The sequence below is a fragment of the Malaya genurostris genome, chromosome 2 (assembly GCF_030247185.1).
Source record: "Malaya genurostris strain Urasoe2022 chromosome 2, Malgen_1.1, whole genome shotgun sequence".
NCBI lineage: Eukaryota > Metazoa > Arthropoda > Insecta > Diptera > Culicidae > Malaya > Malaya genurostris.
Window position 1 is genome coordinate 321,217,126 of NC_080571.1, and position 17,167 is coordinate 321,234,292.

The 17,167-nt window shown below is 37.3% G+C and overlaps 1 protein-coding gene across 1 annotated transcript in view; it reads left to right on the forward strand.

Annotated features, from left to right (window-relative positions):
- The first annotated feature begins 282 nt into the window (after positions 1–282).
- Positions 283–17,167, forward strand: part of LOC131431287 (angiotensin-converting enzyme) — a 265,227-nt gene continuing 248,342 nt past the window's right edge. Inside the window, exons 1-7 of the mRNA XM_058596902.1 lie at positions 283–611; positions 8,268–8,907; positions 8,965–9,516; positions 15,410–15,568; positions 15,637–15,744; positions 15,812–15,944; positions 16,008–16,592. Of these exons, the coding sequence (XP_058452885.1) occupies positions 8,554–8,907; positions 8,965–9,516; positions 15,410–15,568; positions 15,637–15,744; positions 15,812–15,944; positions 16,008–16,592 (1,891 nt within the window). The 5' untranslated portion in view covers positions 283–611; positions 8,268–8,553. The remainder of the gene's footprint in view (positions 612–8,267; positions 8,908–8,964; positions 9,517–15,409; positions 15,569–15,636; positions 15,745–15,811; positions 15,945–16,007; positions 16,593–17,167) is intronic.

The following is a 17,167-nucleotide window of genomic DNA, read 5'->3' on the forward strand; positions in this document are numbered from 1 at the left end:
GCGGCTGGCGGCGACGGGACCGTATATATCTTAGAGGTTGCTACCTTACTCCGACTGTCTAACTAGCAGGTTAATTTGAATGTCGGGTTGACTCAGTGTCGGGTCTCCCCTTATCACCGAGCACCTTGGTTCACACACATATGAAGTACACGCTGCTACCGGCCCGCATCTGGGCACGGCTCTCCATCGGAAGTTGACGATATGCGAAGTGGCGGTTACTTGATGATAGCCGCCAGCCAACGCAACGAAACCGGAATATGATTCCCAGTTTACGTCGGAAGGTTGTCGCGAACGGTTAACAGAAGTCGGAAGTTCTCCCCGAGGAGCATGATTAGAGTGTGCCCCCGTGACGGTGAAAAATATTAGTGATTTTCAATGGGCTAGTGAATACGAGTTTAAAGTGGCCATTCAAGAGTGGTTCGCGGATCACGGATAAATAAATACTAAAAATAAACTATTCGTAGTGGAATAGCCTAATAATATTCTTAGGCATAAGAAGAACTCAAAATAAATTCAGTGAATTCTGAAATAACTGTAAGGATGAAAGAAGTTTATTGCATGTGTTAAGTTGCAAATCCTGATAATAAATCGACTGAGTGATGCATAAGATGGTAGTTAAGATCATCAAACTTTTATGAATATTGGAAATAAAAGCTTTTGATTGTGGAAATAAAGAAAATGAGTATATACTAACAAGAATTTCTGTTGGCTGTTTCTGAAAAAAAATATTTTGGGCTACAGCTTTTAGAGCTTTTACAATTAGATAAAATAATGCGGAGATGTAAAACAGTTATTCGCACTTATTTTATCTTCACGTTTGGTCATCGACTTATCAGTGCATAACAGTTTAAATTGAAATTCAATTGCTCCGAAGCGCAGTTTATTTGCTGATTTTTCTGGCCATAATATCACAATACGTAGAATGTAATAAAAATCAATTCAAACAATTTTTACTGAAACGCGTCGTTCCCAGTTTCAAGAAGAAGGTGTTCTTTCATTTTTATCTTACAATGGATGAGCTGATGATTCAGTTTAGAATTCGCCGTTAGTAGTAGCAGTTCTGATTTTCTGTTCTGTAAAGTGGATAATGTCGTCGTAATAGCTGTGTGCGTCGAGAGATTGGGAGATACCTTCTCGATGCAATACAGAGGGATTCAGTAATCTTATTCGTCGAGTTCTTGAAAGACCCATTTTCTGTTTACTGGTCCGAACATCCTCTCGGCTGACTTCATAGACCTAGTGTGTAATTTTCTAGCGTTTTTTAAGTTCAAACTCTGTGTGAAAAGCCCCGAACAAAAGAATAGCCGCTCTAAAGAGCACCCCAAAACACTCATTTTTACCGGTTGTTTGACAGTTCATTGAACGAAAACGGTATTGTTTCCCAACGAGGCACGTTTCACTCGAACAATCACGCAGAGTTTTGAGTTTGTATGACGATATTGTACACACTTAGAAAAACCTTGTGATTTTACATCTCGTAAGATGCACATAAATGGAGCGTTGCATTTGAAGTAAATTTTAGAAACATGTACTTGAAATTCATTGTATTAAAAAAGCTGTTTTAGCGGATCAATTATACTATCATAATTATAATACGTTGGTTTTCTTCAATACTGCCCGCATACGCATGGCTGCCAGATGGCTGACTAAACGCTGCCAGCTGGAAAAATATGGCTGGCAGACATTCTGGTGACCGGCTGCCTCACCGCTGCCAGGAATACAACTCAAACGATACAACCGTATCCACCAGGATTTTTCCACATCGAAATCTTTGACATTTTCAGCGAAGGTGAGAAGATAAAAACGCTCGGCTAACTTGGATACAGGCGACTTTGTTTTGTCAAATTGGATTTGACAACCGTAACTGAATCAATTTTGGTAGCCTTCTGGTGGCCATGGCTGCCCAGGTAGCCAAAACGCTATGCGGGTGGGGTGTTATTCAAAATAATTTTCTTAGATTCTAGAAAGAATAGCCTAAATTGGTTTAGTTGATCGTTTACTGCTAATGACTAGCGATTGGAGTAGTTTTTTGACCGATTTAGAATTTTTTCACGTTTTCTGTTTCGCCCGCGTGATGGCATAAAACTTTTAACACACTTTACCCTATAATTCCGGATCCGGATGTAATTCAGGAATTCCGTACAAGACCACAGGCCTTCCATTAAAACCTAAGTTTGTGAAAATTGGGTAAACCATCACTGAGAAAAGTGAGTAAGATTCATTTGAGAAAGTATGAACACTATTTCCAGTGCCTCCGGAATCTGGGATACTGGGAACCAAGATAGCTGAAATCAGTTTGCTTGGAGTTGTTTTTGGGTCAGTTTAGAATTTGGTTTTTTCGTTTTCTGTTTCGCTCCTGTAAGTGATGGTATAACAGTTTTTACACACTTTACCCTATAATTCCGGAAACGAAAGTCAGATCCAAATGAAATTCAGAAGTTTTGTATGGAACCATAGGATCATTCATTTGAATCAAAGTTTGTTGAAATCCGTCACGGCATCTCTGAGAAGAGCGAGTAAGTAATTTTAAATTGGAATTTTTACTCTAATCAGTTTATAATTTCGGAACCGGAAGTCGGATACAGATAAAATTCAAAAGTTTTGTGAAGGATCATAAGACCATTCATTTGAATCTGAGTTTTTGAAAATCGGCCACGCCATCTCTAAGAAAAATTAGTACACATATTTGATTTTCTTTTGCACATTTTACCGTGTACTGTTTTATAGACTTCACTTTTGTTTTTCCACGTTAGAGGAAGTAATCAACCTATTTTATAACTCTGGTTTTTTGATGTGGAACACATCTTTATTTTCTATATAGGGGTGCAAATCAGAAATTCAAGAAAAACTACACGTAGAAATGTGGTCAGGTTTTAAACACTTACAGCTCAGTCTGTTTTGTATCAATTATTAATATTATTTCATCATTTGATAGGAAATATGTCTACGTATTGATTTGAAGGTTCATAGCCATGTATTTTTAATTGTATATCATTGAAATGTTGATTAATAGCTAGCAGTGTCCTCTTTTGTCTGCAAAAAATCTCCAGTATACCGGATTTCCCTGCCATAGTCGACGGTTTTGAAGGAGTAAGCGATGTATCAAAGAGAGAGCCTCGCTCTGATTGGTCAATCGATGCAAAAGCGAAGCTGTCGACGGTTTTGAAGGAGTAAGCGATGTATCAAAGAGAGAGCCTCGCTCTGATTGGTCAATCGATGCAAAAGCGAAGCTGTTGGAAGCACGCGAATCTATTAATAGAAGCGAAATTAAAGCTAACGTTTCAGTCCTATTCCTAGCATGCTAGAGGTAGGTTGTTGCTAGACAGCAAGACAAAAACGTGCCGTAAAACGATTTGAAGCTTCAAGGGCTGATGCCAGTTGTTAGCGTAAAACCGTGTCGCTCGCTGTGCGTATTACATTTCTCTTCATGCTCTCTCGTAAATGTGTAAAATGACTGGGTGGCCAAGAAAGTTTTCATATTTTCGTTTACAAGTTTGACTACATCACATAAAATCCAATAAAGCTACCGCTTGTTTGGCAGCCGTGATGAGCCGATTTTATTTCTCTCTCATGTTTCGTTACGTTACCAGGGAACTAAAATGGCGCCGACATAGAAACCGACTTACCTCCACAAAAATAACTTTCACTTAATTTTCATCGCGACAACATATATGTTTTTATGCACTAATCGCATCTAAACTAAATTATCTAGACATTGTCAGGATAGATTTTTGATCCATGCTTTTGAAAGCGAGGTTTTCAATGAACAAGTTGAAAGTTGCCGTTTTCAGCTATGCAAATCTTCCTCCAGAAAAAAGACTTTCCCGACCGCTAAAGTCAAACAATCATTCTAAAATTTTCACAGAATAATCTAAACTAAATTTCTAAGAGATTGTCAGTTGGGTTTTTTGATATTCGTCACCGTTTCTGAAAAAATAAGATTTGAAGCGTGAAAATAGCCCTTTAAAACGTCCTAAAACACACTGGCCTCAGCCCTTAATTGGTATGCTCTGATCTTGTGTCGCGCAAGCTCGGAATTCCATGTTATGTCGTTTCCCCATGAGAAATTGACAACTACCTCTGGATAAATTTTGAGTGCTTAAGATTAATTTCTAATTTATATTAGATGAACTCGATTGATAATGAGAAATAGTTTATCGCTTCAACCGAAATCGCAGAATGGTAGAGAAACTTAACGCTAAAAACTGCTTGCATAAAAAACTTGAACACAAGCTTGGCGAAGAGAAGCTTACTAATCGAAATCGCAAGTATGTACAAAGATATAATTGCATATATTTGGGATAATGGTGTAATTTCGTCGGTCATAAAACAAATGCAAATCAAGACAAATGATGTTCGGTGTTGTTTCGGATTGATTGAACTTTTTGATTGTAGATCATTAGAAATTTTGGTTACCTTGTTCCACATCAACGGCTCGAACAACCCCATGGGACTGATCCTTGTAGTTTTTCTTCCAATTCACAAACCTTTACAACTTTCTATCATTATCGATCAACAATAAGCTAGACAATTGATTATACGATCTTGTGAAACAGATGAATATTTTGTCGTGAATACGACTTACTTTATTATGGAGTGCCTTTTTAAAATTTACACTGTATAATAATGGGTAGAATCCCTTGTGGTATTTAACGCAGCAGCATAATATTGAAGTTTTCTGAGATGTACAGTATGAACGAGAATTAAGGTGAAATTCAGTGCCAAAATGAGACGCATGAAATTTCAACCGCATGAATTGAACGAACCATCGCACAAAACGTATCGCGCAAAGTCGACATACAGAAATACCGAATATTTTTAGTGGTTGTATTCAGTGGGCTTACGACATATTTTGTTTGCTAGTAAAACAGACATTAACTATGTATGCTTGTAACCGATGAGTATTTTGAACTGACTAATACGAGGAAGACGCATTTGTAAATGTTGTTCAAAACGGTTAATTTAGTCATTCAATTTAAAATTCAAATTCAAAAAATTGGTTTTCTCGTCTATTGCAGAATTGTTCATTCCTTGTTTCCCATCAAAATCTTTGGCATAAAAGAGCTGAAGAATATTCAAGCAAGATTTATGTGGAATTAGAAATGGCTTTATCATTTCACATGAAAGATTTATAGATACTTTTTGTTCACGCTTGGCGAGTGGATATCAATAATTTATATACATTTCTACACTCGGTTTGTATGTACATATTCTTTCAAATCGTTACACAATTTGTATTTTCGAGATGGGCTTGATAAGTAAGTTATTGAAATTAATGTCATATTAATTCCCAACTTGAATTTACCGTTACAATTATACAAGTGACGCATTGTAAGTTTGCAAAATTTACACAATCAAACAACTAGTACGTGTGATTATCGATATTCGAATGTGTGGAAAAAGCATGTATTCACGTCATCCAGTTATGTCTCTGACATTACCCTCCCACCTTTTTACTTTACTAACAAAGCCTCGTGTCCATTCTTGTTTTTTTATTTATTAATGTAAGTTGAAAGGCACACTGCTTAGGCTCTAAGATGCCGAGGGCAGTCTAATCTTGTTGAAATTGAGTCAGAAAAAAGTGTTGTGCAAACTGGGCCTGGTGGGTTTCAAGGACGCTTTTTACCTTACCATTTAAACCTGGCATCTCTGGTTGTAGAAACTGTTATTGATATTATTCATAGTACGCAAATACTGTGAAGTATAAAAAAAAAACGGTTGAAAGCAAACATCGGTAAATTTAGTAACTTAGTTCCGAAGACCCGTTTAAGGTCTGTATTTTTTTGGAACAAATGTTTTTATCCGGTTTTTGCATTTAAAGTATCGGAACTGTCTGATCCTACAGACTAAGTTTGATTTGCATGTTAGTAAGGGAACGTCACCGCGAGAGTCGATTTAATCAATCTGTTTTAATGCACCTAGTGGTGTTAGGATGCCTTTCTTATATAATGCGTGTTTTTATTAATATTACCAAGGGATTCTTAAAAAAAACTTTTCTTCGAATGTTTAAAAAGAACAAAAAAGTTTGTTTGAGCATACATTAGCAGAAAGTTTTGACCCAAGTTATTCGGAATTCTTCGTTTTTTGTATTTTCGCTCTAGATGAAGGCTTAAAATTTTAAACACATCTCACCCTGTTGTTTCGGAACCGGAAGTGAAATCCGAATAAAGATTAAAAGCACGTCTATTTTTATAGACGTAGACCCTTTTTTTTTGAGTCTAGACTAGTGAAAATCGACTCAGCTGTATCTGAGAAAATGAAAAGAGTTCCGTCTTTGAGCTTTTGACCAATATTTCCGGTACTGGGACCGGAACCGAGAGCTGGGAACCCGTATGCTGAAATCGGTTCATTTGGCCAGCAACTAGGATTCCCTAAAAATGGGAACAGTTTTGAATCAAATTTAGAAGATTTTTTACGTTTTTGCATTATCGCTCTATATGACAGGTTGCAATTTTAATTACCTGGGTTGGCGGTTCAATGCATAGGGCGCTGGTCTTACAAACAGTTCTCGTATGCTCGAACCCTGACCTGGAAGGATTCATAGTGTCAGTAGGATCGTAGTACTAGCCATGCAACGATTCAGTACGCTGTGAATCGGCTGCGAAGTCTGTTGAAACAGGAAGGTCAAATTCCGCAAAATTAATGTAATGCCAAGATTTTACTTTGCGATTTTATACACACTGCCCTGTATTTCCGGACCCAGCAGCCAAATCTAAATAAAAATCAATGTATTTGGTTTGATTTTTCCGTGTCATGTATGAAAACACGCTCCTGAATATAAAATTTTTACACGAGATCGTATCTGGATGAAATTTTGTAGGGTAGGGTTATATGGTGTTGTAAGACCTTTCATTTGAGTGCATTTATTCAGTTCATTTTGCACATTTTTTCCCGTAACTCCAGAACCGGAATTCGGATCCAGATGATATACAATAGCAGGCTATGGGTTTATAAGACCTTTAATTTGAATCTCAGTTGGACAAAATTGATTGAGCGGTCTCAGAGAAAATCGAGCGCACATTTTAATCCGTTACTTCAGAAAAAAATCAATAGCAACCTATGGGACCAAGAGACATTCCATTTGACTCTTAGTTTGTGAAAATCGGTCCCGCCATCTCCGATAAAATCGAGTACACATTTTTGTTACATACACACACAAATATTTCGCGTACTCGACGAACTGAGTCGAATGGTATATGCCAATCGGTCCATCGAGCCTCAGTTTGGAAGTTGGTTTTTACAGTAATTTCATATCCTTTCTATATGAGTAAGGTAAACACTTTGATTGTGAAAACCGGATAAACAAATTTGTTCTTAAAAATAAAAAATAAATGTTTTGAATATTTACAGATTTCAAAAACAAATATGCTGTTTTTTTTCTTTCTTCAAAGTGATCGTGTTACAGTGAATTAATTTTTCATTAGTAGATAATTCATTCATTGGAATGTGTAATTGATTCTAGATAATTTTAGTTTGAGAAAAAAAAGTTTATTTATTTAGTAACCATTTCAAAGTTTTTACTTGATAAATTACTTGATCAAATATTTCAACTTTCCGTACCGTTTCGATTCAAAAGCGATGATAAATATTCAAATAACTTGTTGAAGAAAAAAGAAAAAAACTATTTTTAGTTAAAAGGACAAGAAACAGTTTAATTTTGTGACTGGGGACTTTCCGTGTGATTGGGGAGTTTCATACGTTTGGTATTCTGAATACCTTCTGTATTTGCTTTTTTTAATGAAAAATCCGTTTCATAACCTTTGAACCTTTTTACTATCAGAAAAAAAAGACTATTACACAGAAAGAAAAGATTAAACTGATACGCCATGTAAATCCATAGTACTATAAAATAGATATCAGTCGAAATGAAAATCTGATTTAAAACCATGGTTGATGTTAAATTACATTGAATTACATTTAGTTTTTCATTGAACAAGACTGTATATTCAAAAACCGTTTAGTTTTGTAATGTATGTTTCTATTCAATTGCCTGCTCCAAATATGTGCATAAAATTGAATGTAAATTCACAAAATATTGTTATCTGTGTAGTTATTTTCAGCCTTAGAAATTGTTATTTATTTTCACATCAAAATAACGACCCCGATTGGTTCAATTCAATCTTATACTTAGAAAATCCCGTGGCGAGTTTTGTTCAATATTCAGAATAATAATACAATTTCTGTTGCAATTTTTATTCTAATTTCTGCAGTTTAAGCTTTTATTCCAATTCTATATTCTTCGAATAATCAATTCCTTCAATTTACAGTTATCTAATAATTTATTGTTCCAAGCGATTCAATGATAAATTTGAAAACCATGTAGTATACAAAAGCATGACTTCTAAATGTGGTGAAACTGTGACGAGAAAGTGTGAAGAAGTTCATTTCCAGTGCAAAGTGATACCATTCATGCATTAACTGAAAACAGAAAATTGAATAACCCATATCGAATTTGCATAAATTTCCAAATTGACGTGAACAAACCAGTAGTGCTGTGTTAAAAGTGTTTCGAAGCTGTCCGCGTATGTTTGCAAGCCATTAAGATAGGAAAAAATGTCGAATTCCATAATGTGCCACCAGCCGAAAACCCTTCTGAGGGTTACATTATGTGTGGTGACAGTTTTGCAACTAACGGCTACCCAAGCTGAACCGCAGCATCGTTTGCCAGCACGTGGTTCCCAAAGTGAGCCCGCTATCAAACCTGACGTACGACCTAACAGTTATACGGATTTACAAGAGGAAGAAGACACTGATTATACTGAGAAGCAAAGTAACAACCACGATCAAACGAGGAGTGAAAGGTTCGGGCCACCCTACGATGGTGATGGGGATGGAGAAGTGGACGAAGATGAGGAAAATTATCCTCAGGGTAGGAATAGCGATGACCGTCAGGATCGGCAAAGCAGGGTGAGTCATTCAAGTTCACATGATGTTTCATTGGTTAAGTGATAATATCATTTCTAGCCGTTTTCGTACGACGACCGGAACCGATACAACAACAACAACAACAACAACAACGATGACAATCGAAATTACGATCGGGATCGCGACCGGTATCCTTATGATCGGGACCGTAATCGGTACACGTCGGACGTGGACAACCCGAATCTCTATCAAAACCGGGCTCCATACAATCCGAACGCACCAGACGATCGGTACAACCGGGATCGCTACCCAGATGGCCGCTACGATCCCGATCGTCGTCCGTACTTAAATGATGTCGACAATCCAAATCTCTATCAGGACCGAACACCGTACAATCGGCAGAATCCGTACGATCCCCAACGAAGACCTTACGGTCCCGAGAATAATCCCAACTTCGATCGTCCCCGGGATCCCTACAACCAAGGTCCGTTTCGAAGCGCCGAGGAGGAGCGTCGTTTTCGACAGGAAACGGAAAAGCTGCGTTCTTTCCTGGTTGACATCGATCGGAAGAGTTCGCTGGAATGCTCGCTCAACGTGGCAGCCCAGTGGAACTTTGAGACCAACGTGAACGAGGCGACTCAGGTCGAAGCGGTAAGAATCGTGTCAAGCAGTAATAAATCTACAGAAGTTTGGATCAGGGGCTGTTCGAGATTGGGGTCCTACGATCACCGCATGCAAAGTTGGTCACACAATGCTGGGAAAATCGCGGTTTCTGGTTTGACATTGACACACACAACATGCATAGGGTCTTCTACCGCATGTGGGCATGCGTGTCTGCATGTGAGGCTGATGGCCAAGAATCGCGGAATTATATCTTGTTCTAAGCTTTTGTTTAAGAGCAAAACAAAAAGTACAAATCTTCTTAAATAGTATGTTTGGTGGCCGTGTGGTGAAGTGAAAAATTAGCTTGGTCACCGGTATTCGGGTGGAAAATGACGCGCATGGTAATAGATTGGAAAGGGGGTGAACAGGCAGGAGGTGGAGGTGTGACCATTTTCTGATGCCGTGAGAAAATGACGGCGATATACAAACAGACTGTTCTAGAGTTGCTGGTTGAAGGAAGACAATTCAAAACTGTGCTAGCATTGAACTTTGCCGACGATAAAATGGCTCAATGTGTTTGACCCTGAAATTAATAAATTTTATGTTAGATCATGCCATTTAAGCAAGGAGAGTTTTACAGAAACCAATGTACTTAATTTCAGAAAAAAACACTAAGTCAAAAGTACATTTTGGTGTTAAAAAATTATTCGATTCCTCGAGCTTCGTTCGAATTTCCACAATTGAGATTATAATAACAAAACAATCGAGCTCTAAAACGACTAAACTCGATGCGGAATGCTTGAATTCTATCGTGTTTTAGTGATTGAGTCCGTTATATATGTTATCGATAGAATAGCAGATTATTATGAACAAGTTAGTATTGATAATCTCTATTTTCATGCAATTTTAGTTAAAATGAGATAACTTGATTTAATTCTCTCATAGCTTAGCATAAAGTTTTCCATTTATAAACAGTTTTGAGACCTATTTATATGATTCATTTTTTATTTTTGCTTCGTCGCTCTAAATGACGGTTTAAGATTTTGAACCCCATTCTCCCTGTAACTCCGGAACCGGAAGCCAGATCCGGACAAAATTCAATAGTTTCAATTTAATAGCTGCTCGACAATCAGCTCGACAAAATGTATAATTACTGAGAATCTCGGTAATACTAATTTTAGTGACTGTCAATTATTTCCGAACTTGTTAGCAACAGTTTTGATATGAGCTCCACAAAAGCGTTGAGGATTGAATCCTGAATTACCGAAGTAAAAATTTTTGCTTCATTATTGTATGAAATAATTATCACATAAGCTGGGAAAAGACGGTGTATTATAAATACTCATTCAAATTGAAAATTAAAAAAAGAAAAGCTCACGCGGAAAACCATCACGACAAAAACTATTGTTACTAGTGCTTCTGAACGCCTCTACCTGAAAATAAGCGAGTATTTAAAAGTATATTTGGAATGAAGATAGTTTTTGATTTCATTTACCTCTTCGCGGAATATCGAAACCCAATTAATATTTTTCCCAGCAACCCGAGAAATGACGACAAAATTTGCTGATTTCGATATATGTTTACTGATAATTTCGGTAATATATTGTGCCAAACTTCGGAAAAAATACGCTTTTCCGGGATATCGGAATATAACTTTAACACGAATTTCGGAAAAGAGTAGATGAATTATTAAACAACCAATGAAATTTCGTGTGGCCGATCTAATTCCGTATTTCATTATGCCAAGCTCGAGAATCTGTTTTTTAATGTGTAGATTGTGAAACCATAATATCTTTCATTTGAGTCTACACTCTTAGAAAAAATGAAATTCACGCTTGACGTAAATTCAAGTATGCCGTAATTTCTTCGGTGATGACACAAAATTACATCTGCTAACATGTAATCAACGAACATAGATGGGAGAAACTCATGACGCTGGTTTGTCTTTCGACGATTTTGATGCAGAGAGCAACATTGCATTCTCGCGATACAAATTTTCATTCATTCTAGCCTGCACAGTTGACTTTTGATAACAGTAAATGGATAATTAATGACCTTTTTTCTTGCATTGAAAATATTGTAATTCGTACCGTGTTTACTTCTGAAAGTGAACAATTTTTTACTCTCTTTTGTCCTGTCTTATTAATTTGGTTTTTAAATAAGTGTTTTGTGAATTAATCGTACTCTACTACAATTAGGTGTGTACACAAATGTAACCTTGCACAATTCACACGATATATCAACTTAGGATAACTATCTTAGATATTCAGAAGTGTGAAGAAACATTTTTCTTTTATTCGTATTCACATCATCCAGTTAACACATGGATCAATAAGTCCCGAGACTAACAATGGGAACAACATTTTTTTTGCAAAATTTCTTTTTATTCATCAACATAATCACCTTTTAGGGTGATACAATGGTTCCAACGTTTTTCCAATTTTTCAATACAATGTTTATAAAAAAATTTAACTTTCGCTTCAAAATTAGCTTCAGTTTCAGCAATGACCTCCTGATTTGAGCCTAATCTTTTTCCCTGGAGAATTTTTTTAAGATCAGCAAAGAGCCAGTAGTCACTGGGGGCTAAATCTGGCGAGTATGGGGTGTGGGGAAGCTGATCAAAGCCCAATTCGTTCAATTTCGCCATTGTTTTCATCGACTTGTGGCAGGGTGCATTTTGTTCCATCGAAAGCAATCGCGGCACCCACTTGGAAAAAAACCTTTTTCATGCTCAATTTTTCATGAAGGATAGTAAATACACTTCCATATGATACCTGTGTCATCTCAGCAATCTCACGGAGCTTCACTTTACGATCTTTCATTATAATTTCTGTCACTTCACTCACATTTTCCGGTGTAACGGCTTCCACAGGTCTACCCGAGCGTTCCGCGTCATTTGTGTCGGTACGACCACGTTTAAACTCGGCGAACCACCGACAAATCGTTGCTTTTGATGGACAAGAGTCCGGATAACATTTTTCAATCCATTGTTTCGCTTGCACGGTGTTTTTACCCATTAAAAAACAATGTTTTATCAAAACACGAAACTCGGTTTTTTCCATTTTTTACACAAACTACAAAACGACTTTACTCCAACCTCGATAACTCAGCTGTTTCTGGTCGGATCGACTTAAAATTTTGACCCGTTTCAAGCAAAGGTTAGTACTCTAGAAAGACGTGGTTACTGGTTTACTACGAGCGCCATCTCTGCTTTAGTCTCGGGACTTATTGATCCATGTGTTATGTCCTTAATATTACCCACCCACTTTCGTTGCTCTTAATGACAGTTCTTTTCGGAAGTGGAAACCGTATCCGGACAAAATTCTACAGGAATTTGAAGGACCATAATATATATCATTTGATTTTTAAATTGTGAAATTCGGCCATATCTGAGAAATTGGAGTGATTTCCGGTTTGGAGTACACGAATTTTGATGACATATGGCCTAAGCAGAGATATTAGGTAAAAATTTCTAATATCTTCAGACAGGGTTGCAAAAGTCTGTATATCTGAAAAAATTGCAGTTAGCAAGTATGTCTTTATTTCTACATAAAGTATGATACACTAAACTGAAAAAAGGTCGCGGAAATTTCAAAAGTCTGTAAATTTTTACGAAAGTCTGCGAAAAACTAGATTTTTAAAAGTCTGCGAAAGTCAGCACAACAAAAAATGTCTGCATTATGTACGCAATCTGCAGATTAACAGACAAATCTGGAGATCTGGCATCTCTGGACCCAAGGCACCCTCCACGACGGATGTCTTGGGTCACAACTATCATAATTGAATTTAGAATTGTTTGAATTGATGTTTACAGGTAAAGAATAAAAGGATTAGGGTGGTATTGATCACAAATTAATATTTCTACTAAAAGTTATATCGTTAATTAGGATGTTCTACTGTGGGCAAAAATAGTAGGATTTTGTTCATAATGTCAAAATTCTTCATTTATTTTTTCCAAAACTATCTCGTCTCCCTCGAAGTAATCTCCCCCGGCCGCAATACACTTGTCCCAACGTTTTTTTCCTTTGTGTGTGTGTGTGGTGGGGGGGGGGGGAAGGGGGGGGTGGAGTGTGTGTGTGTCAAATAATCTCACTGGGTTTTCTTGGAGATGGTTGAACCAATTTCCACAAACTTATATTCAAATGAAAGGTCTTCTGGTCCCATACGGAATTTCTGAATTTCAGACGAATCCGACTTCCATTTCCGGAGTTATATCAGTAGGCAACTAAACAAACCGATTTCGGCTATCCTGGTTTCCGGTATCCGGTTACGGAAGCATCGGAAAAAGTGGTCATATATACCAAAATGGATCTCACTTACTTTTCTCAGCGATGGTTTGACCGATTTCCACAAACTTAGATTCAAATGAAAGGTCTTCTGGACCCATACAAAATTCTTGAATTTCATCTGGATCCGACTTCCGGTTCAGAGGTTATAGGGTAAAGTGTGTTGAATATTGTTCACCGTCACTTGAACTGGCGGAACAAAAACCGTAAAAAATGTTGTAAACAGGACTGAAAACCGTCAATCTTAGAGTCAAATGAAAGGTCTTATGGTCCTACCAAAACTTACTACATATTTTCGGATACAACAAACGGCAAAATTGTATAAAATCTTCAAAATTTGCATACAAACTAGTAGAGCTTGTTACGCAATGTTTGTTGGTGCCGTACGAACCGACTTCGATTATACCGGTTCTCGGGTTCCGGTTCCGGAAGTGCATATAATAGCAAACCAGCTTCGTTTTCTTAAGGATGACATACTTGAGCAAATCACTGTTTCATACTCTATATTATACTAGTTAATACACAAACAATCCCTTGGTTTCTTTCAAAAATCGAAGAGAAATTTTTTGAATAGAATAACACAATATTATACATGAGAAAGGCATCATTACACCACTAGGTGGATTAAAACACCAATTTTTTCCAATGCTCGAAACAGTTGTTAAAATCAATTTCCGAAATAGCCTTCAATGCACGTAGCGATTCACGTTTGATGTCTTCAATTGACTCAAAACGGTTTCCCCGGAGCGGTCATTTGAGTTTGCTGAATAGCCAGAAGTCACACGGAGCTAAATCAGGCGAATACGGTGGTTACGGAACGATATTGGTTGAATTTTTGGCAAAAAAATCACGAAGAATCAATGCAGTATGAGACGGTGCATTATCGTGGTGCAAAAACCAAGAGTTGTCGGCCCATAATGATCTTTCAAAATGGCTTCTATTAACCCTTCAATATTCTAACGATCCCAGTAAGGACTCTGAATCGTTGATTCTTGAGTACCAATTTCTTGATTTTGATGACGTTTTTTACATCAGTTCATGTAGATGGCCGTCCTGGACGTGGTTCGTCGTCAACGCGTTCTTGACCCTCTTTGAATAACTTGTATCAATCAAAAACATTTGCTCGCGACATAAAATGATCACCTTTTGCAACTTTCTGAATGTTTCGGAACCAGACACTTTATTCTGCATACAAAATTTAATGGAAATTCTTTGTTGAATAATTTCTCTCATTATAAAAATCGCCGATTACACTTTTAATACTTCAGAAAGACAGACGTATAATTAACACTAATGAATATTTTGATGTGACAGTCAGTGGCCCAAGGCAGATTATTGTGCATTCTAAGATCCTTACTTATGAAACATTTTTTGCAACTTTCGAATTGTAATGAAATCATGAAATCATATTTTCTGATACTCAATTTCATTATTTTATGCAAATTGAAGAAAGAAACTTACCTTCTGTCAATTAAATGATGAAAAATCTGGAGCCCAAAAATAAATTTTGAGGTTATTTATTTTTAAAGGTTATTTATTTTTAAAGTAATCAATACTTTTCGATAAAACACGAGTTATCCAAGGCATACGACAGCCCAAGGCTGCCGACTCTCCCCTAATTTTTATTAATTGATATATCTGCTTTATTCCACCAGATCGCATCTCAGCAGCGTTACAACGATTTCCAGCGTCTGCTGTGGGATCAGATGCGTCACATCGATCAAACTAAAATTTTCGATGATAAACTCTATCGACAAGTTCGCCTTATGTCCATCATCGGTCCCAGTGCCTTACCTCCTGATCAACTCGATAGGGTATGGTGTTGTATAGATGTGGTATGTTTTGGTAATAATCAAATTTTAATTCAATTGTATCCTTGCAGTATAATCGGATCGTTAACGACATGCTGACTATCTTCAACGGAGCTCAGATATGTGCATTCGAGCGTCCGTTCGAGTGTGGCTTGCGACTTCAACCGCATTTGAAAGACGTAAGTAACTAAGTAGCTGGTAAACTTGTTATTAAAGTAATTTACATGTATTTACGAAATCGTCTAGATTATGGCTAAGAGTAGAGATTGGAACGAACTGCAGTATACCTGGTTGGAATGGCGACGAAGATCCGGAAGAAACATGCGCGAACTTTTCGAGCAGTTGGTTGATCTTACGAACGATGCGGCTCGGGTTAACAGTAAGATAATTTTTTATAATTAATCAACCAATTTCTTTACAAACATTCAACCATTTTTTTCAGACTTTACTAATGGTGCTGCGTACTGGCAGTTTCCGTACGAATCTCGTGACTTTCGGGAAGAAATGGAACAAGTTTGGAGAGAAATCCTACCTCTCTACGAAATGATTCATGCGTACGTTCGTCGGAAGCTGCGCGAGTTCTATGGACCAGACAAAATCCAGCGGGACGTCCCGCTTCCGGATCACATTCTCGGCGATATGTACGGACAAAGTTGGAACAACATTTTGGATTTGCTAATTCCGTACCCGGGTAGAAGTTTCCTGGAAGTTACGCCGGAAATGCTGAAACAAGGCTACAATCCCTTGGTTATGTTTCAAATCGCGGAAGAGTTTTTCGTGTCGATGAATATGAGTGCCCTACCGCCGGACTTTTGGCTCACATCGGTGCTAACACAGCCCCCGGATAGGCCCATTTTGTGTCAACCTTCCGCGTGGGATTTCTGCAATGGGAAGGACTATCGTTTGAAGATGTGTACCACTGTGACTCACAAGGATTTTATAACCGTTCACCACGAGCTGGCCCATGTGCAGTATTTCCTGAACTACCGGAACAATCCAAAAGTGTTCCGGGATGGGGCAAATCCAGGTGAGTCTATTTTGGTAAACGAAGCTGCTTGATCCGATGTAAAATGACAGTTATTGGCCAAAACCTTTTACTAGATGGGATTTGCTTCACCTTGCCCCATACTTTTATTTGTTAAAATTACAAATTGCAATTGTTACAAATTGTCGCTACTCTAACATTTTTCTGTTATCACGGAATGATTCTCAATAGAAAAGTCGAAATATGCGTCGTCATAATGAAAAGGAAATCTAACTCTATTCCTACTTCGTGATTTACTTCACAAAAACTTTCCTTCCCAATTTTTGGCTAGGAGAATAGAGAACTAGGTTTAGGTTATATGCAATTTACAATGCATAGCATTTTATTCATGCTTTTGAAAAATTTTGAGATGCAATAGTTTTACGAAAAAGTCTCATTTCACAAATGGTGGGATAAGCCAGACAGTCTATGTTTTTGGTTGGAGTTCGACAAATAATATGTTTTACGTTTTGTTATTTTACTTTCTTTTAATTCCTTCGTTTTCAATTACGACAACTTGTACTACAAAATAACAGAAACTCATTTTAAATTGATGAATTATTAAATTAAGTTATCAG